The sequence below is a fragment of the Vicia villosa genome, linkage group LG4, assembly GCF_029867415.1.
Source record: "Vicia villosa cultivar HV-30 ecotype Madison, WI linkage group LG4, Vvil1.0, whole genome shotgun sequence".
Lineage (NCBI taxonomy): Eukaryota > Viridiplantae > Streptophyta > Magnoliopsida > Fabales > Fabaceae > Vicia > Vicia villosa.
The window spans coordinates 170,556,442-170,583,907 of NC_081183.1; the positions used below are offsets into that span (position 1 = coordinate 170,556,442).

The following is a 27,466-nucleotide window of genomic DNA, read 5'->3' on the forward strand; positions in this document are numbered from 1 at the left end:
ATTTATGAGGATTTTTGTTGGAGGTGAACTACCCTTTGTGGTATTTGGTTTATGTTATAAGGAAGTTTGATATTTGTTTTATTCCGCTGCGAGGTTAAAACCTGTCCATTTGCAAAATGCCAAAAGGCCAACTATGTTTTTGATATTTTTGTAACCCGTGTTACGGAGCAGGATTAATTGTTTATGATGTTTATGAAGATGCGACACCCTTGTTGATGCTTGTATTTTAAATAAATTGTTTAATTTACTCGCAAATTTACTTGTTGGGTAGAAGGGTGTTATAATCAACACTTTGACAACCACTACAATTCAGCCTAATCCTTCAACCTAACTTTGACTACTCATCCTCTCAGTCCCAACAACAACACTTTAACCCATCATCCTCCCAGCCTAATTTTGACTACTCATTCTCCTAGTCTCAACCACAAACATTTACCCCTTCACTCTTCCAACCCACATCTACATATGACGCTACGAGTGTCTATTTTCCAAACATTCAACAGTCTATGCCACAAACCTATGTAACTATGTCTTTGCACTCACTAATGAAGAGCTTCTAAATCTACCGCCTATGACTGTTGAAGAAATGGAATTTGCAATGGGTGACGGTCCATCTCAACAGAACAAATATCTTTCAACCGACGAATCTCCTCCAAGGCAATCTCCACCAAGGGATGAACTAAAGCTGAGCAAAGGGTGTCGGAATTAAAAAGCTACCCGTTGTTGCAATGGGTGACGGTCCATCTCAACAGAACAAATATCTTTCAATCGACGAATCTCCTCCAAGGCAATCTCCACCAAGGGATGAACCAAAGCTGGGCAAAGGGTGTCGGAATAAAAAAGCTACCCGTTGTTACACTAGGACACATTTAGTCAAGAAACAGTAATTTGTAATTCTAATCACTTTTATTAATAATTTTTCTGTTAATAAATTGTTTATGTCTATTAATAGAAAGAAATAATTAAAATAATATATAATAATATTTCATTAATATTATAAATAAAATATTTAATCATTAAGAAAATTAAAAATAATAATTTTTGATTATATTATTAAAATAATAATAAATATTATATTAAATTCAATTAATAATTAAATCTACTATCTATTCATTAATAATAGATTGACCAAACTGTCTAAATTACCCTTTCACCAAAATTTATTTGCACTAATAAAAGAGTATTTTCGTAACTAACAAATTAAGTATTCACCCTTTCCAGATGTTTGTTTTTCATTGGTTCGAATTAAATAACATTTTTCCTTACAACTTTATTGCATGAATGACGACATCACATGTAAGCCATGAATGATGAAAGTCATATTTAATTATGGCATAAAAATGTGTAAAATGAGTATAGACATGTACAAAGCATGTAGTTTGAACTCATTGTCACACTACAAACTCATTTTAATAAAAATTCATTTGCAATTAGAAAAATGGAGACAAGAAGAGGAAAATTATAATCAAAATAAAATTAAAAAATAGAGGTAACAAATTGTGTTTATTTAACTTACTAATATTTTGTTAAAATCATAATGTAAATACCGTGTTTAATTTTGCATGTATGCAATTTTATTATATTAATTTATAATTTATTGTTTTTATCATGTATAAAATCATTCTTATTGTTAATTTATTATTACCAAAAGTATCAAATTATCAATTTTTTTTAAAATTTTAGAAAATAAGAATTTTTTTATTCAATTTAACAATATCATGAAGTGTTACGGGAATCAACTAAATTGAGACAAAAATATCTTCATTTTCACGGGTTATTATCACCATAATTCATTTTTTATTTTAGTTAATAAAATATTTTTAAATATTTATAGTTATTAATAATTTTATAAATATTTATAGCTATTAGACGTATTGGATTTATCATGTCGGTGATTTGCCTACATATTTATTTTAAGTATTTTTAGCTATTAGTGATTTTATAATAATTATATATCAGCAATACCCAAGTCTTATCAAATGATGTAAGGGTCTTCTATTAGAGCTTAATTGGACTTAAATTTTTTATCTCATGTCTTTCTGGAATGTATGTTCACATGTAACTATATCTTTAAAGATTTTTCTCAATTGGACTTAGGGATGGCAAACAGACCCAAACCCGCGGGGCCCACCCGCACCCGAACCCGAGTCAACGGGTGAAAACCCGAGTTGGCTGGGTTTGGGTTCGGGTGCCACCCGATATTTCGGGTGCGGGTTTGGGTAGTGTGAAACCCGCGCCCGAAACCCGAAATCACACCCGAATATATATATATATAAATATAAATAATATATATTATAACATATATATATATTTTATGGAAAGTTGTAAGAAAATTGAAGGAAAAATATATTTTATGTATTTTGTTGGGGGTTTGGGTTTGGGTAAAAAAACCGAACCCAACGGGTGTGGGCGTGGGTGTTATTTTGTCACCCGAATAGCTTTTGGGTTTGGGTTCGGGTTCGGGTGGTAATTTCGGGTGCGGGTTTGGGTAGTATAAAACCCGCACCCGCGGGCACCCGTTGCCATCCCTAGTTGGACTGTCAATTATTAAATTACTTGACCCTATTTTGCTATTGTGTTCTTAACCTATCTTAAACCTTTTTTTTGTGGATTATTGTTTTCTATATAATTATTGTTCAATTTACAATTAAGTAAATTATTTCATATTTTGCATTTATATTTAAAATTTTATATTTATATTTGTTAAAATTTTTTTTCTCCAACTCACATGTCCTTTTTTTTATATGGTTCTTTAATACATTGAGTTTTCATGATCATTTACTATCAATCAATTACTATTCAATTGACCAAACTACACATTACACACAAAATTAGCACATGAATACGATAATAAAATGTTTAATCTTACGGGCCACTTTGAATACAATGCTATATTCGGTTTTCAAAGAATTGGGAGTATAACAGAGCAATCGATGAAACTCTAACTCTATTCAAGTAATACGATTCCTTTTAATTATGCATATTGCTCACAATTCCTTTTATTTATATTATTCATATCATTACAAAAAATACTACACCAGAATCTGACTAGTATTTAATTAATATTATTAATATATTAAAAACATTATATATTAATTCAAAATAAATAAAAAAACGAAAAAAATCCTTTTATTTATATTATTCATATCATTACAAAAATACTACACCAAAATTTGACTAGTATTTAATTAATATTTTTAATATATTAAAAACATTATATATTAATTCAAAATAAATAAAAAACGAAAAAAAAAGAGTCCTTCATAGGTTCGGCCAAGGGATGGCCGAACAACAACTACAAAAAGTTCCCTTCAGGTTCAACCAAGGGATGGTTGACGAACCCCAATTACAAAAGAGGACATATTGAATTTTTTTTCTGTGACATATTGCTATTTTTATTTTGTTTTTTGTGTTATGTAAGTAAAAAAATCCATTAATACTCTATATATACAAAGTGTAAACGTGTATTATCACTTCTCTGTATTATCACTTCTCTGAAAAAGGAGATTGTTTATGTCACGTTAATGAAAAACACTCAAATCCTATAACGCGTCAAAAATGCATTGTCTATCCAAATTTTAACTTTTTGATTACCTTGTCCGCTCTTTTTAAAATAATATATCTAATTGTCTCTATTTGAAAAAAAGTCTAAGCATTATTCGATTTTTTACCAATATACCAACTTCTGAAATGAAAAGTAGAAATATACCACACTCTAAAAAAAAAAATGTAGGATCGGGCCGAACGCATGAAGTAGGTTTTTTTTCTTCTGATTTAAATTTTGTTTAAATATTTTAAAAATTATTATAATTTATTTTTTAATATAATATTTAAGTTTAAAATTTATATTAATATAAAATTAATATTTTTTGATTCAGCATTTTTTTTTAATTATTACAATGAAACACTTAAAGAAATTTTTTTTATTTATAATTGTTGAAACACTACAAAAAAATTAGCAGATTGGAACAACTATTTTGACCGATTACGATGGTTAAAACCGCTGCAATTTACAATCTACAACAGTTGTCGTACCATTGCAGAATCGTATGTCCCCAGCCTGTTTCGCGACGGTTGCCAAAACCGTCGCGTTAGTTCACGACGGTGTGGAACTGGCTTAAACTAGAAATGGCGACGGTTAAAAACCGTCATGAATACACCTTTGATTTTTGTTTTCGTTGTTAGTTGTGACGATTTAAAACTGTCATGAATGTGATATCCTCGTAAATATGCCTTTTATTTTTTTTTGTTTTCATTGTTATTTGCGACGATTTTAAACATTCGTGAATTTAATATCCTGATTGTTGAAACCGTCGTAATTTGATTTATAAATTTTAGATATAATTTAGTAATAGTTTATAGCGCTACTAATTATTTAATTTTTAGATTTAACAACAGTCTAAACCATTATTAATTTTTATTTATTGTATTATATTTTTATTTAGATTATAATCTTAGTATTTTTAATAAACATTTAATATCAATAAAATGTTTAATATAATCTTAGTATTTATTGTAATTTTTTCTGCACATGAAAAACAGAAAATCGAGCAAGCAAAATTACTCATAATAAATGATTTAAATAAGGTGTTACTGTTGTAAATTATTAATTATAATTAATAATATGGGTGTGTTCCAAAATGACAAGGAAAATATGCTAGTGGATTTGAATTTTGAATTTGAAAGTTGGCAACTCTTCATGAAATGTTGCAACCGTTGGTGAACCATGCTGTGGGCCAAAAGTCATAACTCTTGGAAAAGAAATTGTTTCACCAAGGGTCGCTACCTTGTGAAACAATATCAGCATGGCCTATAAAAGCATAATTTCGAATTCAGAATTAATAACACAAAAGTGCAAATCCTCTAGAATAATTCCAGAGCACTCTTCGCTACATTCGAGTTTTCGTCAGTCTTGCGCAAACTCGAGAAGGCTGAATTATCCTGGGTATTCCTGCGTAGAAACTCCAAGACAAATTGGGAGTGCTTGAAATACTATAAGGAAAGTGTTTCCGTACACGATTCTAGCCTCGATTCCATTCGGTTGAAATTGATTTTCTAACAATCTTATAGTAATTCAAATAATGGCAATTGAGGCTTCCGTTTCAAACATCATATGATGAATTATAGTATCGTGGATGCATTAAGAACCGATCAAGAATCAACATCATAAATTCGGGTATGTCCTTATTGTTTTTAAATTAGAGCATCATGAAAATCATGATATTAATATCTCAGATATGAAAATTTTCAGAGTCAAATTCTTAATATTATGATCTTCCGGTAATATTTAATCTAAATGATAAAATTAAATTTTAAAATTGTCGATTGAAGCATATATCATATATCTGCAATAAGGGTTTCATGATTGCACACAAATATGACATGTATAATATATTATGTGGATTACGTACCGTGTATTTTGAACATTTTCTTTCTATATAAATGTTGTAAGAAAAGAAACAGCATATGCATAATTTTTCATGGATTTGATATAATCATCAAACACACATTTAATTTCTAATTATGACATATAAGGTGTATAAAGTAAATGTATAAATCCTAAATTCTATATTGAATTTTGATGGTGTACAGTAATATGAAAGTTTGAAAAATATACATGTAATTGAAACGAAGCCATATATGATGTACTGAAACGTTGTTTCAACATACGTGTTGTTTCAATATATGTGTGGTATAGCGGTGTGGTTTGGCAATATAATAATATATGATTCATTGATAACTTTGTGTCAATTTCCGTGTGGTTTGCCATATATTTTTGAAACAAAAGTACCGACCGCATCATTGTATATAGTCGGATACATAATCAATATATTGCATATGCCTGTGTATGATAATGGTTACCGAAAACTATCTATAAATTCATATATATTTAAAATTTTTATTCAGGTATTGATATATTTACACTTTTATAATAATAAATGCATGATAAAATTAGTGTGTGAACTGGCAGTGAACAAGTTTTATATTCAATGAAAATTATCATTATAAGACATATAAAGATCATTTAAAGATGGATCTTAGAGTCTAATGTAATTATTAAATTTTGAGATGTAAAATTTTGAGAACCTTGTCGCGGAGGTTATGGAATTCGAGTTTCCACAAATGAAGAACCTCGTAACTCGTAAGGAAGGTTCTCCATGAATTGTTGAAATACAAACCAAAAGTTTGCTATTGATTGTTGAAAAACAACTCGAATTTAAAATAAGCAAAAAGTCTAAAAGGCTGAGGATCTAACACTGAACAAAATCGATTCTCGACTTATTTCTTTTATCTAGTAAAAGAAAATAGTGAGAATTATGTTCGTAATATTCCTATTATTCTTCAAGTGGAAGATGATGATCCTAAGAATTACAATGGAAAAGTAACTTCAAGGGACTTCTCTTGGAATTATGTTATCCAAGATGAAATGGAATCAACAATGTTAAATCATACTCCTTTGGATGCAAACGGATGTTTAGAAAAAGTATCATAGTGATGGTACATTAAAACATCTACAAGGATTGATTAGTAACCAAGGGTTTTAGACAAAATAAAGATGTTGATTATTTTGACACATATGCACTAGAAGCAAGCATAATGAAAATTATAGTTTTGTTTGCATTAGCTTCATCAAATAAATGTCAAAGGACATTCCTAAATAGAAATCTCAATGAGGAGATTTATATGGAGCAATCAGAATGTTATATTGTTCCTACTGATGAACAAAAAGGTGGGCAAGTCTTTCAAATCCTTGTATGGATTAAAATATGCACCAAAACAATGGCACCAAAAGTTTGATTCTATCATTGCAAGATTTGCAAATTAAAGAGGAGACACACAAGTTAGGGGGAGAATTCCATATCTTATCAAAATAAGAATTCAAAGAGTTTGTCATCATCAAAAAGGGGGAGATTGTGAAGAATATATCTTATATCTAGTTTTGATGAAGACATAGACTATCAAAGAAGAAAAAGAATTAAAACTGTCATGCACGTCAATGATGAAGTTAACCAAGAAGGTTTACGATATAAATTCAAGTGAAGATTTGAGAGAAGTAAAAATAACCAAGGTACTTGTTGCAATTTATATTATACTATTTTAAATTGCTCATAATTTCATCTCTCACTTCATCTAAAAACCTTCTTGCATCATCATGCATGATTATCTAAAAAGCTTCTTCATCTAATTCTTGTGATAAGTGTTTGTACACAAAGTTGTGTAAGAATATTGTGATATTTCTTTGTCTCTATGTTGATTACATGTTGATCATTAGCAACGAGATGAATGAAATCTTAGAAACAAAGAGGTTTCTAGCTTCCACATTCAAGATGAAAATCTTGAAATAATGGACACTCTTTTCGATTAAAGTAAAGCGAAAGAGTGGGGGTTGAGAAAACCACATTCAAGATGAAAGATCTTGGATAAGTTGACACTCTTTTGGAGATCAAAGTAATTCAAAAATAGTGGGGGTTATGAACTTAGTCAAAGACACTTTGAGAAAGTTCTTGATAAGTTCAAACTATCACGTTTCAAGAAAGTGAATATTCAATTTGATCTTAGTGTCAAAATGATGATGGAAGAGATGTGACTTTATTAGAATACGCAAGTGAAATTGGTGTTCTAATGTAATGTACTAGACCTGACATAGCATTTGCACTTAGTAAATGAGTAGATTTACTAGCAATCCAAATGGTGAGCATTCCAAGGAAATCACAAGGATTTTGATTATCTTTCAAAACAAAATATTGACCTCCATTATGGTAGGTTTCCTACCATAGTAGAAGGATATACCAATATGAGTTGGATATCAAGTGTTGGAGTTCATATATTTACAACTAAGTGGATATGTACACTAGTTGGGGTGAGATTTCTTGGAAGAGCAATAAATAAAGATGCATGACTATCTTGGCCATGAAGCCATAGTGTGTGGATATTTCTACCACTGGTCAAAAAAAGTTGAATGATTGAGGGATCTTCTGTTGGAAGTTCCATTGGCTATAAACACGGTGTTTCAAAGGTGTTAACACAACGTGACAGTTAAGCCAGTTTAGCAAAAGAATTCAGATAAGTGTAAAATGAAAAGTTTGGGCACTGAGGCCTTAGATATTCTTTCGTGAGAAAATTGATTAAAGATGTAATCATTTCATTCACATATATACGATCGATCTATAATTTGAATGATTCATTTACTAAACCAATGGTCATGGATTAGTAAAGACAATCTCAAAAAGTGTGAGGTTGAAACTCCTTGAATAAGTGTTCCAACAATGATAGCAACCCAATCTGAAGTTAATACATCTTAACCTAAGATTCAATGGGTAACAACAAGTCATTGATTTGGAAGTTAGTGCAACATTTTGTGACAATGTTGACTATTATATAATTGAGGGTTGAGTTTTTATAGAAACTCTTAATGAAGTTCTGTATCGAGGAGGATATGTATCTCAAGAAATAGATACAAACTGAACTTCACCTATATGAATTTCAAGATGGTGCCGTCTTAAAGTGAGAGTTGGAGTTTCTCTCATGAAAAATTCATGAAAACAGGAAAAGCACATGGCCATAAATAGTGCTAGGCGAGATATGTAGGCGAAGAACCTTTAAAGAGTGTGTGTATAGTAACGCCGGTCTGATCACATGGGATAACGGTTCAAAGCATAGCTACCTAACGTTCCGATTAGGCTTTGCGTTGTCTTTACTAAGGTTAAGTTCAAATCGAAAGATACCTAACTGTATTAACACTCTTTTGCTTTCTATATTCTGGAATTAGACTTGTCATTATTAGAACAAGTGGGGGATTGTTGTAAATTATTAATTATAATTAATAATATGGGTGTGTTCCAAAATGACAAGGAAAATATGCTAGTGGATTTGAATTTTGAATTTGAAAGTTGGCAACTCTTCATGAAATGTTGCAACCGTTGGTGAACCATGCTGTGGGCCAAAAGTCATAACTCTTGGAAAAGAAATTGTTTCACCAAGGGTCGCTACCTTGTGAAACAATATCAGCATGGCCTATAAAAGCATAATTTCGAATTCAGAATTAATAACACAAAAGTGCAAATCCTCTAGAATAATTCCAGAGCACTCTTCGCTACATTCGAGTTTTCGTCAGTCTTGCGCAAACTCGAGAAGGCTGAATTATCCTGGGTATTCCTGCGTAGAAACTCCAAGACAAATTGGGAGTGCTTGAAATACTATAAGGAAAGTGTTTCCGTACACGATTCTAGCCTCGATTCCATTCGGTTGAAATTGATTTTCTAACAGTTACTTGTTTACTAAGATTCAAATTAGGTGCTACTTGTTTCCAACAATAAGATTCAAATAAGATGCTACTGCCTAACTATTATTACTAAGAAAACACCAAGCAAGTCTTAACAATATGAAATCATAATTAATGGCATGAATTCACATAACAGATGCCACGTGGCGTGAGACTCTTGACAATAATAAAATGTTTATATAATTTTTTTGACGTAACAGAGGCCATAGAGGCCACATGTAGTAAACAAGAGTGAAATAATTGACTTTATAGTATTACCCTTAATTTTGGAAATAAATATATTATTTAAACTTTGCAAATTATGGAATTCACTCATGTGAAGCAATGTCTATATGATTTAGTTAAAGCAATATCTATATGTCACAGTTAGGAGTCTACAAGAGAAGGGACACCTTCATATTCCACCAAAGCATGAAGACTCTATTTAAGTTCAACCAAAAATGCTAGAATTTGAAGTTATAAAGTTGTTACAATATTTTTAGTTTGGGTTTCATTATTGGATGACATATATGGTAACCAACTTTTCCTCAAAACTGTTACACAACCTTATTAACATATTTCATGCTAAGTTTGATCTAATGAAGATATGAAAACATGCTTATTTCCTAAGAATTAAGGTCACTTATGCAACTAACCTGTACAAAAAAAAGGTCACTTATACAACTAATAGTTCTATGCTACTAATACAGTCTTCAGTATGTCACATTAACACAACCTGGTTTGGAATTTTCTGTCAACAAAGCATGCCAAGCTATGGCTACTCCACCTGAAAGCCATTGTTTAGATGTCAAGTGAATCTTAAGGTATTTAAGGGGTTGTTCCTCACATGGTCTACTTCTAAAACCTTATTAACTGTTGAACGACAGTGATATCGCACCAGTCCTTGTGGATACGATAAAATTAAGTATTTTATTGTAGGAGTCATTAGTACAAGGTGCTCAATATTTTTATATATAAAAGTGAATGCTTTACTCAAATATGCCTAGATAATTATTTATAAATGATAATTTTGATGGAGGAATCATCAGAAAGACTAGTTCTTACACCTATAAAACCAGTTATACGTCTCTCGGGTTTGCCTTGTTAATGGAATAACTAGGATGAGTCATCCTATTGTGTTGGAAGTGAGACCAGTCCAACGAACACTTTTGTTATCCCATGAGATAGACTTATTCCACTTGTTTAGTATGTGGCTCATCATGTTCTCTCCAAAAAAAAAAAACATAATTATATTTTTAAAAAATAAGAAATTTCATTATTCTCTTATTTTGTAATCTTAATTAAAGACTTAATTTTAGAAACAATCTAACATAGTCATCCAAAACACAAAAAAATGTTTTTCTTTTTTGTTGAAGAAAGTATTAAAAATAAAGTAGTAAAAACACATAGATAGGTTTCTTTTGGTGCCGTCTACCATGGAAGACTTTCTTTCCCTATTTTTCATTAACTTTGCAGGATTTATTTTGTTTGGGTCAAAACCCTCGTTATTTACAAAATTTATTTTTATTAGAGTTAAATATGTTTTTAGTCCTATAAATATGACAACTTTAATTTTATTCCCTACAATTTTTTTTCAAACAATGATTCTCGCAATATTTTTCGTCCCTATTTTTGGTTCCTTCTATTAAATTCCACTAACGGAGACTTACGTGACACGCCATGTCAGTTAAAGTCAATGGTAAATATAAAGAGACACATTGTGGGTGTTTTAAACCCCTTTTAAATAACTCAAAAAACAATAAATTCTTCACAACATTAAACATACAAACCTTGATTACACTCTCTCAATCCTCTTTGCGTTTTCTATATATATTTTTCTTCCCCATCTTTGCGTGATTAATCAAACTATGTCTCTGTAAAATGCAACCATGACAAATGAACACCCTCACCATATTCATCTCTCAAGAACTCCGTCTCAATTCCTCGACTATACCATCACAACACATGTAATCCCTGAATCCCACTCTCTTGTTTGGTTCGAATCAAAGCATAGTCATATCATAGAGGCCTACTTACGCGGGGTTCATTCACGATTAACAGTTTAAGTTTCAAAATTACTATTGTGACTTGTGACAAAGAATTTACTTAAACAACAAATTTATTATCCCAGATGCTCTGAAAAGAATAAGATGTTAAGTTTGTTTATTACCATAGTCCCTAAATAAAACCATGCCTCCCGACTTTAACACACTAAAAGATTCCTTGATGGACCTTGGCATCCTCTCCAACGACATTGCAGATAAAGTAAATATCTGACATTATACTAAAATAAGTAACATATACAATAAGAGGTCATTTAAGTTAACGTTCAATAACATACAACTGAGTCTGCTATTTATTTCATAGAATAAAGACAAAATACTTTAGTATATGGAAGAAAATTAAACATCACAAAAGGCAATCACTGAGAAAATTGTACTTAATACTAAAGAAACTGATAAGTATGTTAAAAACTAAGGATGAAAACTACTGAGATTAAATCATGAATTAATGTATCTTCCAAATTAAACTAATGAAGGATGAGGAACATAATTCACCATATTGAGACAAGGAAGAATACAGAGTGCTGGTGTAAAAATATTAAGCAAGACAAACACAACAAACCATCAAGAATTGACAAATATGTAGCAAACAACAAATTCATGAGATTAAATTATGAATTAATGTATCTTCCAAATTAAACCAATGAAGGATGAGGAACATAATGCACCATATTGAGACAAGGAAGAATACAAAGTGCTGGTGTAGAAATATTAAGCAAGACAAACACAACAAACCATCAAGAACTGACAAATATGTAGCAAACAACAAATGCAACAGACAAATAAGAGCCATTAGCCAGTGGCAGAGTTAGGAATTTCAATAGATTAATATAAGAGCCACTATCATATTACAAAAAGAAAAGGAAAGTGTTGAGGTTAAGTTAAAGCATGACTGTATGTAGAAAGGAACTTTGTGCAGCATAATGAAAGAGCAGTTTGAAGTCCAACCACTTTCTTAATAATTGATCCATCTCAAAGTATATATCAGTTCAATTTCACAAATCACAAATATTAAAAAAGCTATTAAGTAGTCTTCATTGTAATAAAAATGCAATTACATGTAATTCAATAACTTATGTGTCTTAAAAACAAAACAAAATTACCCTCTGCTAAAAAAACTGAAAGTATTTTGATTTCATTACTACTCTATAATTTGACTTAGTACATTTATAGAGAAACAAAGATATATTTAAAAAGAGAGGTCCAGTGCACAAGGCTCCCACTATGTGACATGCTTAACCCCGCAAGCCGAGAGGCCGTTTCCAGAATTTGAACAAGTGACTTCAAGTTCCAGGTCACAAGGAAACATTCTTACCATTGGACTAACCAACAAAGATATAAACTATAGTTAACGGAAAACATAAATTTGATTCCATAAAATCAGATATTTCAAGAACTTTCCACTTCCCCACACACACTCATTGAGTAAAAGAAGAATACATACAAAGGAAAACACAACCATATTAACAGCAACAGATGTTAAGCATGACATGCACGATTTGTCAATAGTTTTAATGGTTGATATTGACATGCCCGATTTGTCAATACTTATAATAAAAAATGAGGGTAACAAAGATTTAGCTTTCAACTTTTTGATCAATTGTTTATTAAAAATTATTATTTTTTAAGTTATTTAACGAGGGTTTAAACCCCCCATAAAATCAGAAAGGAAAAAAGAGAGTAAACAATATTATAGTGCTTGGGAGGGGATTTTCACGTGGCTTAATTTGGTACACTCAATCGATCGGACGGACAGGATTTGTCGAAAGGGATTGTACCTTTCCCGCGATAATAACCTTTGTGAGCAACTCAGTGCTCTGAAACCGAGCCACCCCTGCCCGAGTTAACGACTCGTAGCAGAACTCACTTCGAATGAATCATTCTCCAACGAACTCCCTCTCCTCCACACGCTTCTCCAACGCAGTGCCAGGTTCCATTTCCGCTTTGATTCAACAAATTTTTTGTTTTAGTTTTTTTTTATATTTGAATTTTGAGAAACTCTATTCCTTTTGTTGATTGAAGATGAACGTGGAAGGGGAGTGAATTGAGAGGAGACAAGAGTTTCAGAGGCGAAACTGATATGATGTTGAACGCTCTATTTGTATGAATCTTTTTTCTCACATTCACCATTTATTTTTTCAATTTTTAGTCAAATTCGATTGTAAATGTTCGTGGTTTATAGCCAAATACTTTTGAATTTTGAATTATTTGATCAATTTTCTCTAATTATTTCTCCATCTGCCTAATCATTAGGTAATTGAAAACTGGAGCATATCTTTTCTCTTCCCTCATGAACTCAAGTGAGTACTTTCATCAATTTTATACTATTTGCATCTTATGTTTGCAATATTATACTCCTCCTTGGATGTACTTTGTTTGCAATATTTTCAGTTATCTTTCATTTACAGAATAATGCACTATTATTCCAGAATTGCTAACATAATCGATAGTTGTATAAAGGAAACAAGAACTAATTAGGTGGAAAGAAATTGAATGTAACTCTTCATTAATAATATTTCTTTTCCAAACACGGCAGCAAGGTACAATACATAATAAAATAAAATTTATCAAACACGGAATAATAATCTATTCACATATAAATCAAATAGATCACAAATAAATTGTTCTTGCTTCCACTTTTTGATTTCTCGACACTTGAACACAGTAAGATTAGGAAGTGCAAGATGGCCATCAAATAAATAAACTCAATCTCATCTAGATCACGAATAACGTAAATCAAAGGTGGTATATTCAGACTTTTATTCAAAAAATTTGGACTGGAAGATAGATGTTTCATTTTGCTCCAAATGGAGCTTGCTTTTATCTCTTCATGAAAACTAGAACCTGGAAAAAAATTGGGTTAATTCACACATGATTGAAACATGTAATATTTAGGTGTGCAGGTGGTAAAAAATGCAAGTTTATTATTGGAACGATGGTAAACTTACATGATTTATCACATTTAGTGCTTTGGTGTTCCGAGACTAATTGTAGATTGGCGGTGGTGGAGAAGCATAGATATAAGCTGGCGGTGGAGGTGACTTTACTGGTGGGGGAGGACTTACATAGTGGTAAGGAGGTGGAGGAGATGACGATGGTGGTGGAGGGGATTTGTAATAGTAAGGAGGATGAGAAATGGGAGATGGTGGAGGAGGACTTTGATAGTGATAAGGAGGTGGTGGAGACGGAGATGGAGGCGGGGGAGATTTGTAATAGTAAGGAGGTGGCGGTGATGGTGAGGGTGGTGGAGGTGATTTGTAATAGTAGGGAGGGGGTGGAGATGGTGATGGAGGTGGTGGAGATTTGTAATAGTAGGGAGGTGGTGGGGATGGTGATGGTGGTGGAGGAGATTTGTAATAGTAAGGTGGAGGAGGGGATGGTGACGGTGGAGGTGGTGATTTATAGTAGTATGGTGGGTTTGAAATCTCCTTAGGTGGAGGAGGTGATTTATAATAATAAGGTGGTGGTGGAGATGGTGATGGTGGGGGTGGGGACTTATAATAGTATGGTGGAGGAGGGGATGGGGAAGGTGGAGGCGGGGACTTATAGTAGTATGGAGGGTGTGAAATTTCCTTGGGTGGAGGAGGTGACTTATAATAATAAGGTGGCGGTGGGGAGGGTGACGGTGGAGGTGGAGACTTATAGTAGTATTGTGGAGGAGGTGATGGTGATGGTGGGGGTGGTGACTTGTAGTAGTATGGAGGGTGTGATATTGCTTTGGGTGGAGGAGGAGATTTGTAATAATAAGGTGGAGGAGGGGACGATGAAGGTGGTGGAGGAGATTTGTAATAGTATGGAGGAGGAGGAGAGGGTGAAGGTGGAGGTGGGGATTTGTAATAATATGGAGGTGGTGGCGATTTAACGGGAGGAGGAGGTGACTTGTAGTAATATGGGGGAGAATCACGATGAACCGGTGGAGGTGGTGAGTTGTATTTGTAAACCGGTGAGGGAGGTGGAGGTGACTTGTAGTAATATGAGGGTGAATCATGATGAACCGGTGGAGGTGGTGAGTTGTATTTGTAAACCGGTGAGGGAGGTGGAGGCGACTTGTAGTAATATGGTGGAGAATAATAATCGACTGGGGGAGGAGGCGACTTGTACTTGTAAACTGGTGGAGGTGGTGAGTTGTACTTGTAAACCGGTGAAGGGTAATGGAGTGGGGGAGGAGGGGACTTGTACTTGTAAATCGGCGGTGGTGGTGAGTTGTACTTGTAAACCGGTGAGGGATAATGGACTGGGGGAGGAGGCGACTTGTACTTGTAAACCGGTGGAGGTGGCGATTTGTACTTGTAAACTGGTGTGGGAGGTGGAGGTGATTTGTAGTAGTAAGGTGTTGGTGAAGGCTTAGACTTCTCACATTCTTTGAAATGTTTCTTTGAAGCATAAGCAAATGGCTTAGCCTGAAGCACAACCTCATACTTGTCTTGGGATTTCAAGTACAGCTTGGTTCCTTCGTTTAGCTTAGTAGGTATGTTAAAGGGGGAATCTTTAGGTGGAGCATAAAGAGTGGCCTTGCACACTGTGGCACCATATTTGACGTAGTCAAAGTCCTCAACTGTGATGCTGTACTTTCCATTGATCTTAGTTTTACCATAAGCCTTAATAATTTTGCTCCCAGCTTTGCAGGTCACCTCAACAACAGCACCTGCCCCAAAACAAAATTAGTTTAAGTAAAATATGAAGACACATATTATATAGGGCAATCTAAAGAGAAGCTTGTTAAACAATACTTATCAAATTTATTTTTCATCGGAGTCCGGCTTATTAAACTGTAATCAGCTATTTAAACTGATGAATGGATTATATATCATTATTTTCACATATTGATTGTTTTTTTAATTAATGATAGGCTGCAGCCAGTTCTAAGCAACTTATGTTTTGTATTATGCATAGAAATTAAGTTAGATTTTTTATTTGATTATTTAAGGATAACTATCATGAAATAAAACAGAATATATTTTATTTTGTTCAGAACATTACTGATTAAAACTATTGTGAGGCTGTATTCATAAAAAAATTATTATTATTTTTTTAAACAGACAATTAGTTAAGACTACTCTTAACTCACTACTCTTAAAGAAGTCTAGTGCTTAGTAACTTAACGTACCTTTGAGATGTTTCTTGTCATGAGATTTTTCTGGATACTCCCAGTCATAGCACCTGAAGCTGTAGACTTTACCGACTACCTTCACAATCAATGAGTGGTGGTATGGATGTGGGTGAGGATATGCAACAGGTGGAGGGGGAGAGTTATAATAGTATGGTGGTGGAAGGACCTTGGGTGGTGGTGGGGACTTGTAGTAGTATGGAGTATGGGGAATAGGAGATGGAGGGGGAGGAGATTTGTAGTAGTACGGTGGTGGGGGAGATGGTGAAGGTGGTGGGGGAGATTTGTAGTAGTAGGGTGGAGGAGGAGACGGTGAAGGTGGTGGTGGGGACTTGTAGTAGTATGGTGGATCCTTTTGTATATATGGTGGTGGAGGAGACTTGTAGTAGTATGGTGGGGGAGGGGAGGGTGAGGGTGGTGGGGGAGATTTGTAGTAATATGGAGGTGGTGGTGAGGGAGATGGTGGTGGTGGAGACTTGTAATAATATGGTGGGGGAGGTGAAGGGGAGGGTGGTGGAGGAGATTTGTAGTAGTAAGGAGGTGGTGGTGAGGGAGAGGGTGGTGGAGGACTCTTGTAGTAGTATGGTGCAGGGGGTGATGGAGATGGAGGAGGTGGTGACTTGTATGCATATGATGGAGCTTTGTGCTCATATGGTGGTGGTGGTGGAGACTTGTAAATGTATGGAGGGGGTGGTGATGGGGATGGTGGTGGTGGTGACTTGTATACATAGGGAGGTGGTGGTGATGGAGATGGAGGAGGTGGTGACTTGTATAGATATGATGGAGCTTTGTGCTCATATGGTGGTGGTGGTGGAGACTTGTAAATGTATGGAGGAGGTGGTGATGGGGATGGTGGTGGTGGTGACTTGTATACATAGGGCGGTGGTGGTGATGGAGATGGAGGAGGTGGTGACTTGTATACATAAGGTGGTGGCGGTGATGGAGATGGAGGAGGTGGTGATTTGTACACATATGTTGGAGCCTTGTGCTCATGTGGTGGTGGTGGTGGAGACTTGTAAATGTATGGAGGAGGTGATGATGGGGATGGTGGAGGGGGTGACTTGTATATATAAGGAGGTGGTGGTGATTTGTACACATAAGATGGAGTCTTATGCTCATATGGTGGAGGAGGGGGTGACTTGTACACATAAGGTGGTGGTGGTGAAGGTGACGGTGGTGGTGGTGACTTGTATGCATAAGGCGGTGGAGGCGAAGAGTAAATATACGTATCTGCAGCAGCAGAAACTATAGTGGTGGAAATCAAAACAATGGCCAATGCCATTGCCATTGGTGGCCAGTTATGACCCCTTTTGGGGCTACTGGCCATAGGAGTCATGTGTAGAAAGAAAAAACTTGCTACCTCCAATGCTTATGCTATTAGATTCTCACTAATAATATTCTTAGAATTATAGGAAGAGATGGAAAAGAAAGAAGAGATGTTGGTGTTAGTGATTTCTGTGAAAAGCTAAATGAAAGACTACGTATTTATAGTGCGTGAATCGTTAAGAGGTAGCCATCATGTAAGGCGAACTCAAATATTCAACTGTTTACATTTTGGTTTAAATGCTTTAAGTTAAGTCTCCTAGTTGGCTACTGCAAACTCTGTATGGAATCTTTTATTTCTTTATTTAACCGTGAAATGTATCCATTTGACTTTCAATTATTTCTTTATCTACATATTTTAGGATACATTTCAGATGTTCTTTTTGTACATAAGCTTTTTATAGTTAGTGATAAAGAATAATCCAAATTTGCCTACTGACCTACTGTTTGCAGGTTACAAATTTAGGATAAATGGGATGAAAAATCAATATTAAGTATAGGATATCCATAATTATAAAACTTAATTTACCTAAATGCATATAATGTGAGGCCTGGGTGAGAATTATGTGGGAAGAACTAGTGAAGAAGAATGAATAAAACTTAATCTTCACTGTGGTCCACCTTTTATTACTTCTATTTTTTTTTTATCCCTTTCGTTTAGACTTTTCCCAGACATGTGTTTTCTCAATTATGAGATGAACATGGGATGTTGCCATATCCCTGATGAAATGCATAATATTAATAGCACATTGCCGATTTTGAAGGAGAAAAAATAGAAACCATAACCAGGAAAAATTATTAGCAAATTCATATTATTTTAGTTTTGTGCAAGTAATCAATGGATGTGGTTTTAGTTAGATCTTTAATGTTAGTTGAGTCTTTAAGTCAAAAGTTTAATTTTTCTTAGCTTTAGTTTAGTCTTTAAGTTCTTTATATTAGTAACAAAGGAAGAAATTATTTAAAACAAAAAGAGGAAGAAACGTGCATGCATTATGGAAATATGTCAATGGAAAATGATTCAATTACAGTATCTCAGTTAAATTTTATTTGACTCAATTGTTCTAATTATTGTTATTATTGTTGCGCGTAAAATCATAAGTATTATTACACTAGTTTTCTTGTTAAATTTGACAGAAAAAACTGTTGGTGTTAATTTTTAATTACTTCTATTAGTGGATTACCCCAATTGTATGTGAAAGTGTGTATACAATATTTTGCGGTATCTTTAATTTGTCTCTACATCTGTTCCCTTATGATAAACTTAGTGTTAATAGTTTTTTTTTGTAATGTTTGCATAGTTTTTAGCAACTGATCAATGTCGGCTTGTAACACAAAATTAATGCACCAATAAATGAATGAAACGTGCAGACTACCGTTATGAAATTGGGTTTGGTGCTGTTAGATAATGTAATACTAATATTTATAAATAGACAACTAAGGCTTTGCCAATTCAAAATATAGTTTTATTTTGTTGGAAAGTCAATCTTCCATAGCAGAATTATCTGTACTCTACTAATGAATCCCATGATATGAAATATTTACAGATGACAGAAAAGTGTGATTTTATTTTATTTTATTCAAACTTAGATCTGTTATCATCTCTCTTTTAAAAATGATGTGATATTGCTTCTCCCTTGTTAAAATTTGACACAAGAGTTATTCCTCTGTACTTTATTTATCAACATATTAGTGGAAAAATACATAATATTTCTGTTATTTTTATAAGTCTCTCTCTGACATTTTCACATATTACTGTAGTCTGTAGTATTGGAAGGAGTATAGTCTATTTAATGTGTTCGTTTACACAGGTTATTTAATCGAGGATACGAGATATTACCAGACTTAAACCAACTAGACATTGAAGAGGAAGATCGAAACTATAATTACGGACAAATTCAAAAAAATAAGGTAAAAAACATTGAAAGAGATCAGTATTAGCAATATTGTTGGGCTAGACAAGACATCTATTGAAGTGTAAAAAAGTTTTAGAGATAGAGGCATTAAGTTACTCACCAAATTTTTTAACAAAATTTAAGGTCAAAGCAAATGCCGGATAGATATAAATAAATCACTTTAATTTTGATCTATGAAAATAAGAGAGATATACAAAATTGTGCAAATTATACATAGATTAAACTTATGAGTCATACCATCAAGTTATGGAAAAAAGTGATTGAACATAGATTAAGAAAAGAGACTCAAGTTACTTGGACTTAGTTTTCGTTGATTAGGATAAAATGTATGATAAAGTTTCTATAGAGATCATGTGAAAAGCCTTAGAGAAAAAAGGAATTAGGATTGTTAACTAGTATGAGGATATATGGTAGTTAAACTGTTTGAGGTAGAAAAACCTAAAAAATCTATAAAAGAAACTATTAAAAAAAATCTCAAAATTAATTAGTTGAATAAAAGTATGGTTATCGATGGAACATTATAGCACAATTTGATCCCTATAATCTCACTTAATGAAATAAGGTTTGGTTGTTGTTTTGGGTGTAGGTGTTACTAAAATATCTTTTTGTTTATAGATCTGTAGAACTCTGACTTTTTATCACTAACGAAAAATTTATAGTTATTTAAAATAGACTTATATTTAGAAGTGGTTTTATTTATTGGAAGGAGTTTATGATTAGAGACAAATGCAATATTGTTAAAATAGACAGATATGCTAGTTTTAAGAGAAGTGTAGCAAGAAGAAACTGATAAATTTGTTTATTCTCTTAGTGCCAAGCTGTCAGTGACTTCCGTTGCATATACCTTTTTTTTGTGTTTTTTTGACAAAACAAATGCCCCATTTTAAAATGACTAGCATATATAAAATTTATGCGTCAATTGTGTCCCATGTGAAGCTACTAATAATACTTAAATCGGTCAATGCAATAGTGCACCTCTCACACACACAAACTGTTTATGATAGTCAATGCTGTGTAATAGAATGTCTAAATCATGTAAATAGAACATCAAATTCACGATCATTGAATTTTTAACCAGAGTAGTCAATAGCAGCGCTATCAGTTATATTGCAGCGGAGCGGAGGCTGACAACTATGGAAGAGCCTTAGCGGTGCAGAACACTATAGCGACCGCTATCGGGTAAATAGCAGAGTGGTTTCTGGACCACTATCCTTCTGCCCCCTAAAAAACTAAAATTACCCATTAAATTTACAATGTTTTAAGGATAAATTTGAGTTTTTCAATCAAATTTGAGTTTAGACTCAACCCTAACCTTCCTTTATAGTCGTTTATGCACTTCAAGAGTCACGTGTGCTTTGATTTATGAATATTTTATGAATTGAGTTATTTGTTTAATTTTACATTAAATATATGTTTATTATTATTATTATATGTAATTTGTCAAAAAGATAATCAAATAGAGCCGTCATTCCGTTATATGCTATCCCACTATCCTATTTTTAAAGTCGGCCGTTCCGCACCGCTATCTGGAAATGACTACTCTGTTTTTAACACAATGTTAAAATAGTTTTAAACATAGGTTGGATACCTACTCCATAAGGAAATGTGATAATCACAGTGGTAATGTGAAAAAGCTAGCAAAAGGAGAGGGATTAGTGAGTCCCTTTGGATTCTTAAAATGTTGAGCAGATAAGATAAGACTAAATCACATCACGTTGAAAATAAAGAATAAAGCTTTTTTCCTTTTTGGACAGTTAATTATGTTAAAGTTATATGGATGACCACTCCACCAACCTGTATTATCTTAAAATTATCAGGTTTTGGTGGTGTAGGGTTTTACATTTTTTTCAGACTGAAGTTATCTTAACCCAAACCATTAATCTTACGTGGGGTCGTTATTCAGTGAAAGTAGGATTGTGATTAGGATATGGAATAGTCTTGTTATGTATCAATGCCTATAGAATTATATTCTTAGTAATAATGTTCTTGACACTTTTTTGTCTCTGTAGATGAAGTGGTAATAACCACTAGAAACTCACACACACAACCGTGAGTACTAGGGTTCGAACCCTGGTGATGGCGTCCACTCAGCAATATCGACTAGCAGACTGTTCCTGACAATTTCTATTGGCAGAAATATTTTCTTGGGAACAATTGTTTACAAATGTGTTAGGTATGTACTTGTTAATTTCAGGAATTTTTTTCAATTTATTTATTAAAAATATAGCAAAGTTGAAAGCTGTTGTTAGTTATTTTTGCTGTCAAGGTAATAAAAGATTTTCAGGCTCTATCATTACAATTTAAAATATTCCTTAGAATAAATAATACTTGAGAATAGTTATATCAAACTTTGCAAAACATGAGTATGTAATGTTTTTAACCTTTTATCAAAATTTTTGTCGAAACCTTAATAATTACGGTCTCTTTCAATTGGGATCATAATGTTTCTGGCGGTATTGAACTGGTACTCTTGAAGTAGAGCACTAGATATGCTATGATACCATCTTATATGAATAAGCAATTCATGATAGAAGAACAGAAGGGAATATGTAGGAGAGTGGTTCTTCATTGTTAGAATTAAATCACACTGCTTATTGTAGAAAGAAAAATCTTGCATACATAAAGCAACAAAGTGCAGCTACACCATAAAACTCATGAACAACTAACTAGGTACACGAGTAACCATGATCGCGTCACATTCTTAATAGTAAGCAATGCATCTTTGTTTATGTACTGTTTGAAAGCTTTTAATGTATGTTGGCGCTATTTTAAAAAGCCATATTTGCATGAATGGTAGCTATTAGAAAGAAACAAATAATAATTGACAGAAGTTGAATATGATTCTTATTTGATAATAACTTTTGGCAAACACAATAGCTGGTTACAATAAAAAATTCTGCAATAAATAAAAAACTATAATACACATCCATATTGATCTATACACAAATAAATCAAGGAGATTACAGATAAACTAATCTCGCTTCTCCCCTTTGATTTGTCTATCCCTTGAATAGAATAAGACAAGGAAGTGCAAGATTGCCACCAAAGAAATACAATAAATATTGTCTGGATCACAAATATCGTAACTCAAAGATGATATATCCAGACATTTATTTAACGAATTTAGACATGAAGCTAGAAGTTTCACTTTGCTCCAAATGGAGATTGACTTTATTCCTAGATGAAAACTGGAGCCTGAAAACAAATAAGAATAGGAATTTGGGTTATTATCAGGCATATAACACATGCACAAACACAAACTAATAACAATAAAAATGATAAACTTACATGATCTATCATGAATGGTGCTTCTGCAGTTTGAGCTTAGTTGTAGATAGGTGGTGGTGGTGAAGCATAGATATAAGCTGGTGGTGGAGGTGACTTTACTGGTGGGGGAGGACTCACATAATGGTAAGGAGGTGGAGGAGATGGCGACGGTGGTGGAGGGGATTTGTAGTAGTAGGGAGGATGAGAAATGGGAGATGGTGGAGGAGGACTTTGATAGTGATAAGGAGGTGGTGGTGATGGAGATGGAGGTGGGGGAGATTTGTAATAGTAAGGAGGTGGCGGTGATGGTGAGGGTGGTGGAGGTGATTTGTAATAGTAGGGAGGGGGTGGAGATGGTGATGGTGGTGGAGGAGATTTGTAATAGTATGGAGGGGGTGGGGATGGTGATGGTGGAGGTGGGGACTTATAATAGTATGGTGGAGGAGGGGAAGGTGATGGTGGGGGTGGTGACTTATAGTAGTATGGTGGGTTTGAAATCTCCTTAGGTGGAGGAGGTGACTTATAATAGTAAGGTGGTGGTGGAGATGGTGATGGTGGTGGTGGGGACTTATAATAGTATGGTGGAGGAGGGGATGGGGATGGTGGAGGTGGGGACTTGTAATAATATGGAGGTGGTGGCGAGTTGTACTTGTAAACCGGTGAGGGATAATGGACCGGGGGAGGAGGCGAGTTGTACTTGTAAACCGGTGGAGGTGGTGAGTTGTACTTGTAAACCGGTGAGGGGGGTGGGGGTGACTTGTAGTAATATGGGGGAGAATCATGATGGACTGGTGGAGGTGGTGAGTTGTATTTGTAAACCGGAGAGGGTGGTGGAGGCGACTTGTAGTAATATGGAGGAGAATAATAATGAACTGGGGGAGGTGGTGAGTTATACTTGTAAACCGGTGGAGGTGGTGAGTTGTACTTGTAAACCGGTGAGGGGGGTGGAGGTGACTTGTAGTAATATGGGGGAGAATCATGATGAACTGGGGGAGGTGGTGAGTTGTACTTGTAAACCGGTGATGGATAGTGGACCGGGGGAGGAGGGGACTTGTACTTGTAAACTGGTGGAGGTGGTGAATTGTACTTGTAAACCGGTGAGGGGGGTGGAGGTGACTTGTAGTAATATGGGGGAAAATCATGATGAACTGGTGGAGGTGGTGAGTTGTATTTGTAAATCGGAGAGGGAGGTGGAGGTGACTTATAATAATATGGAGGAGAATAATAATGGATTGGGGGAGGTGGGGAGTTGTACTTGTAAACCGGTGAGGGATAGTGGACCGGGGGAGGAGGGGACTTGTACTTGTAAACCGGTGGAGGCGGTGAGTTGTACTTGTAAACTGGTGAGGGAGGTGGAGGTGACTTATAGTAATATGGGGGAGAATCATGATGGACCGGTGGAGGTGGTGAGTTGTATTTGTAAACCGGAGAGGGAGGTGGAGGTGACTTGTAGTAATATGGAGGAGAATAATAATGAACTGGGGGAGGTGGTGAGTTGTACTTGTAAACCGGTGAAGGATAATGGGTCGGGGGAGGAGGCGACTTGTACTTGTAAACTGGTGGAGGTGGTGAGTTGTACTTGTAAACCGGCGATGGATAATGGACTGGAGGAGGAGGCGACTTGTACTTATAAACCGGTGGAGGTGGTGAGTTGTACTTGTAAACCGGTGAGGGAGGTGGAGGTGATTTGTAGTAGTAAGGAGTTGGTGGTGACTTCACTGGAGGAGGAGGTGACTTGTAGTAATATGGAGGTGAATAATAATGGACCGGTGGAGGTGGCGATTTGTACTTGTATACTGGTGTGGGAGGTGGAGGTGATTTGTAGTAGTAAGGAGTTGGTGAAGGCTTGGGCTTGTCACATTCTTTAAAATGTTTCTTTGAAGCATAAGCGAAAGGCTTAGCCTTAAGCACAACCTCATACTTGTCTTTGGAATACAAGTACAATTTAGTTCCTTCGTTTAGCTTAGTAGGTATGTTAAAGGGGGAGTCTTTAGGTGGAGCATATAGGGAGGCCTTGCATACTGTGGCACCATATTTGACATAGTCAAAGTCTTCAACTGTAATGCTGTACTTTCCATTGATCTTAGTTTTACCATAAGCCTTTATGATTTTGCCCCCAGCTTTGCATGTCACCTCAACAACAGCACCTGCCCCAAAACAAAATTAGTTTAAGCAAAATATGAAGACACTTATTATATAGGACAATATTATTAAAAGAGCAGCATGTTAAACAATACTTGTCAAAATTAATTTTATGAGGCCGGTTCTTAGTAACTTATGTGTTGTATTATGCATAGAAATTAAGTTACATTTTAGGTTTGATTATCCATGGATGTATATCATAAAACAAAACAGATTGTATTTTTCTTCAAAAACATTAATGATTAAAACTATAGTAGTGTTGTATTAATTAAAATTTAATTAAAAAATAAATAAAAAATTTAACAGACAAATAGTTAAGAATACTCTAAACTCATTACTCTAAAGAAGTCTAATCCTTAGTAATGTAATGTACCTTTGAGATGTTTCTTCACATGAGATTTTTCAGGATATTCCCAGTCATAACACCTGAAGCTGTAGACTTTACCGATTACCTTCACAATCAATGAGTGGTGGTATGGATGTGGGTGAGGATACGCAACTGGTGGAGGAGGAGAGTTATAATAGTATGGTGGTGGAAGGACCTTAGGTGGTGGGGGAGACTTGTAGTAGTATGGGGTATGGGGAATAGGAGATGGAGGGGGAGGAGATTTGTAGTAGTAAGGTGGTGGTGGAGATGGTGAAGGTGGTGGGGGAGATTTATAGTAGTAGGGTGGTGGAGGAGATGGTGAAGGTGGTGGTGGGGACTTGTAATAGTATGGTGGATCCTTGTGTATATATGGTGGTGGAGGAGATTTGTAGTAGTATGGTGGGGGAGGGGAGGGTGAGGGTGGTGGAGGAGATTTGTAGTAATATGGAGGTGGTGGTGAGGGAGATGGTGGTGGTGGAGACTTGTAATAGTATGGTGGGGGAGGTGAAGGGGAGGGTGGTGGAGGAGATTTGTAGTAGTAAGGAGGTGGTGGTGAGGGAGAGGGTGGTGGGGGACTCTTGTAATAGTATGGTGGGGGGGGTGATGGAGATGGAGGAGGTGGTGACTTGTACACATATGGTGGAGCCTTGTGTTCATATGGTGGTGGAGGGGGTGACTTGTACACATAAGGAGGTGGTGGTGATGGCGATGGAGGAGGTGGTGACTTATACACATATGGTGGAGCCTTGTGTTCATATGGTGGTGGAGGGGGTGACTTGTACACATAAGGAGGTGGTGGTGATGGAGATGGAGGAGGTGGTGATTTGTACTCATAAGATGGTGCCTTATGCTCATATGGTGGAGGAGGTGGTGACTTGTAGACATAAGGTGGTGGTGGTGATGGTGACGGTGGTGGTGGTGACTTGTACTCATAAGGTGGTGGAGGTGAAGAGTAGATATAACTATCTGCAGCAGCAGAAACTACAGTAGTAGAAATCAAAACAATGGCCAATGCCATTGCCATTGGGGGCCAGTTATGACCCCTTCTGGGGCTACTGGCCATAGCTGTCATGAGTAGAAAGAAAAAAACTTGCTAACTCCAATTCTTATGTTTTTAGATATCCCCACAAATATTCTTAGAAGAAGAGAAAAAGATAGAAAAGAAGGAAGATGTTTTGGTGTTAGTGATTGCTGTGAAAAGCTGAATGAAAGAGCAAGTATTTATAACATGTTTGAATCATTAAGGTGTAGCCATCATGAAGGACCAATTCAAATATTCAATTGGTTTCATTTAGATATATTTACATTAGTTTATGTTTCCCAGCTGGCCACTTCTCTCCCATTACTTATTCTTACTCCAAATGTTTAGAATTAGTCACTATTTCAAATTTTCCCAACTAGTTAATAAAATATATATCAGCATCTTGACAAAAAAGAATGATTATTAGAGAAGGTAAGGTAATGTACTATGTCCTATTCCTATGTCATTTCCTCCTAGTAGCAGCCCTGCTGAGTCGCCTCTCTTGACAAAACTAATTCCAAAATGCCTTTTGCATTTGTTTTCATTTTCAAATTTGTTTTAGGGGAAAAAAGTGAATATAATGCATTTTCAGTATTATGCATCATGAAGCTTTGTAAGATTGTAAGATTTGGTTCGACCAATCGATTCCTTTTCTTTTTTTGTTGAGTATGAAGATACATTTTAGATTTTTTACTATTTCTTTTATGGTCCTTTTTGAACATAACCTTTTGGTAGTTTGTGATGAAGAATAATTCAAATTTACATTGTATTCTCTACATTATGTCCGCTTGTTTGAAGTGTTATGAATTAAGGATGAATAATACTAACAATATACTCTTTTAACCTTTTTTATTACTGGTTAAAATTTATATAGATCGACTCAGTTGATAAAAAGTTTTATAGATTCAATTTTTGTTGTTGATGTAAAAATTTCTTTAATGAATGCTTCTAAGTATATCTGTAAACGTTCAATCAATCTTAAAACTTGTCTCGACTCTGAT

General features: G+C 34.7%; 1 protein-coding gene and 1 long non-coding RNA gene across 3 annotated transcripts; one reads left to right on the forward strand and one right to left on the reverse strand.

Annotated features, from left to right (window-relative positions):
• Nucleotides 1-13,037: 13,037 nt before the first annotated feature.
• LOC131595897 (uncharacterized) lies at nucleotides 13,038-26,613 on the forward strand. The gene is made up of 6 exons (XR_009282093.1): nucleotides 13,038-13,255; nucleotides 13,348-13,426; nucleotides 13,579-13,625; nucleotides 19,564-19,663; nucleotides 21,678-23,846; nucleotides 24,423-26,613. It is a non-coding gene; the product is annotated as an uncharacterized LOC131595897 (long non-coding RNA).
• LOC131595896 (extensin-2-like) lies at nucleotides 13,807-26,516 on the reverse strand. 2 transcript variants are annotated; one of them, XM_058868421.1, is made up of 4 exons: nucleotides 26,213-26,516; nucleotides 16,433-17,290; nucleotides 14,274-15,970; nucleotides 13,807-14,169 (listed from the first exon to the last, which is right to left on the reverse strand). In XM_058868421.1, the coding sequence occupies exons 1-3, from the start codon at nucleotides 26,514-26,516 to the stop codon at nucleotides 14,310-14,312; spliced, it is 2,823 nt and encodes a 940-aa protein (XP_058724404.1). In that variant the 3' UTR covers nucleotides 13,807-14,169; nucleotides 14,274-14,309. The 2 variants fall into 2 exon arrangements, with proteins under 2 accessions (XP_058724404.1, XP_058724403.1); XM_058868420.1 differs by lacking the exon at nucleotides 16,433-17,290 and adding an exon at nucleotides 24,423-25,082 and having other exon boundaries at nucleotides 14,274-15,598; nucleotides 25,451-26,516.
• Nucleotides 26,614-27,466: the final 853 nt, after the last annotated feature.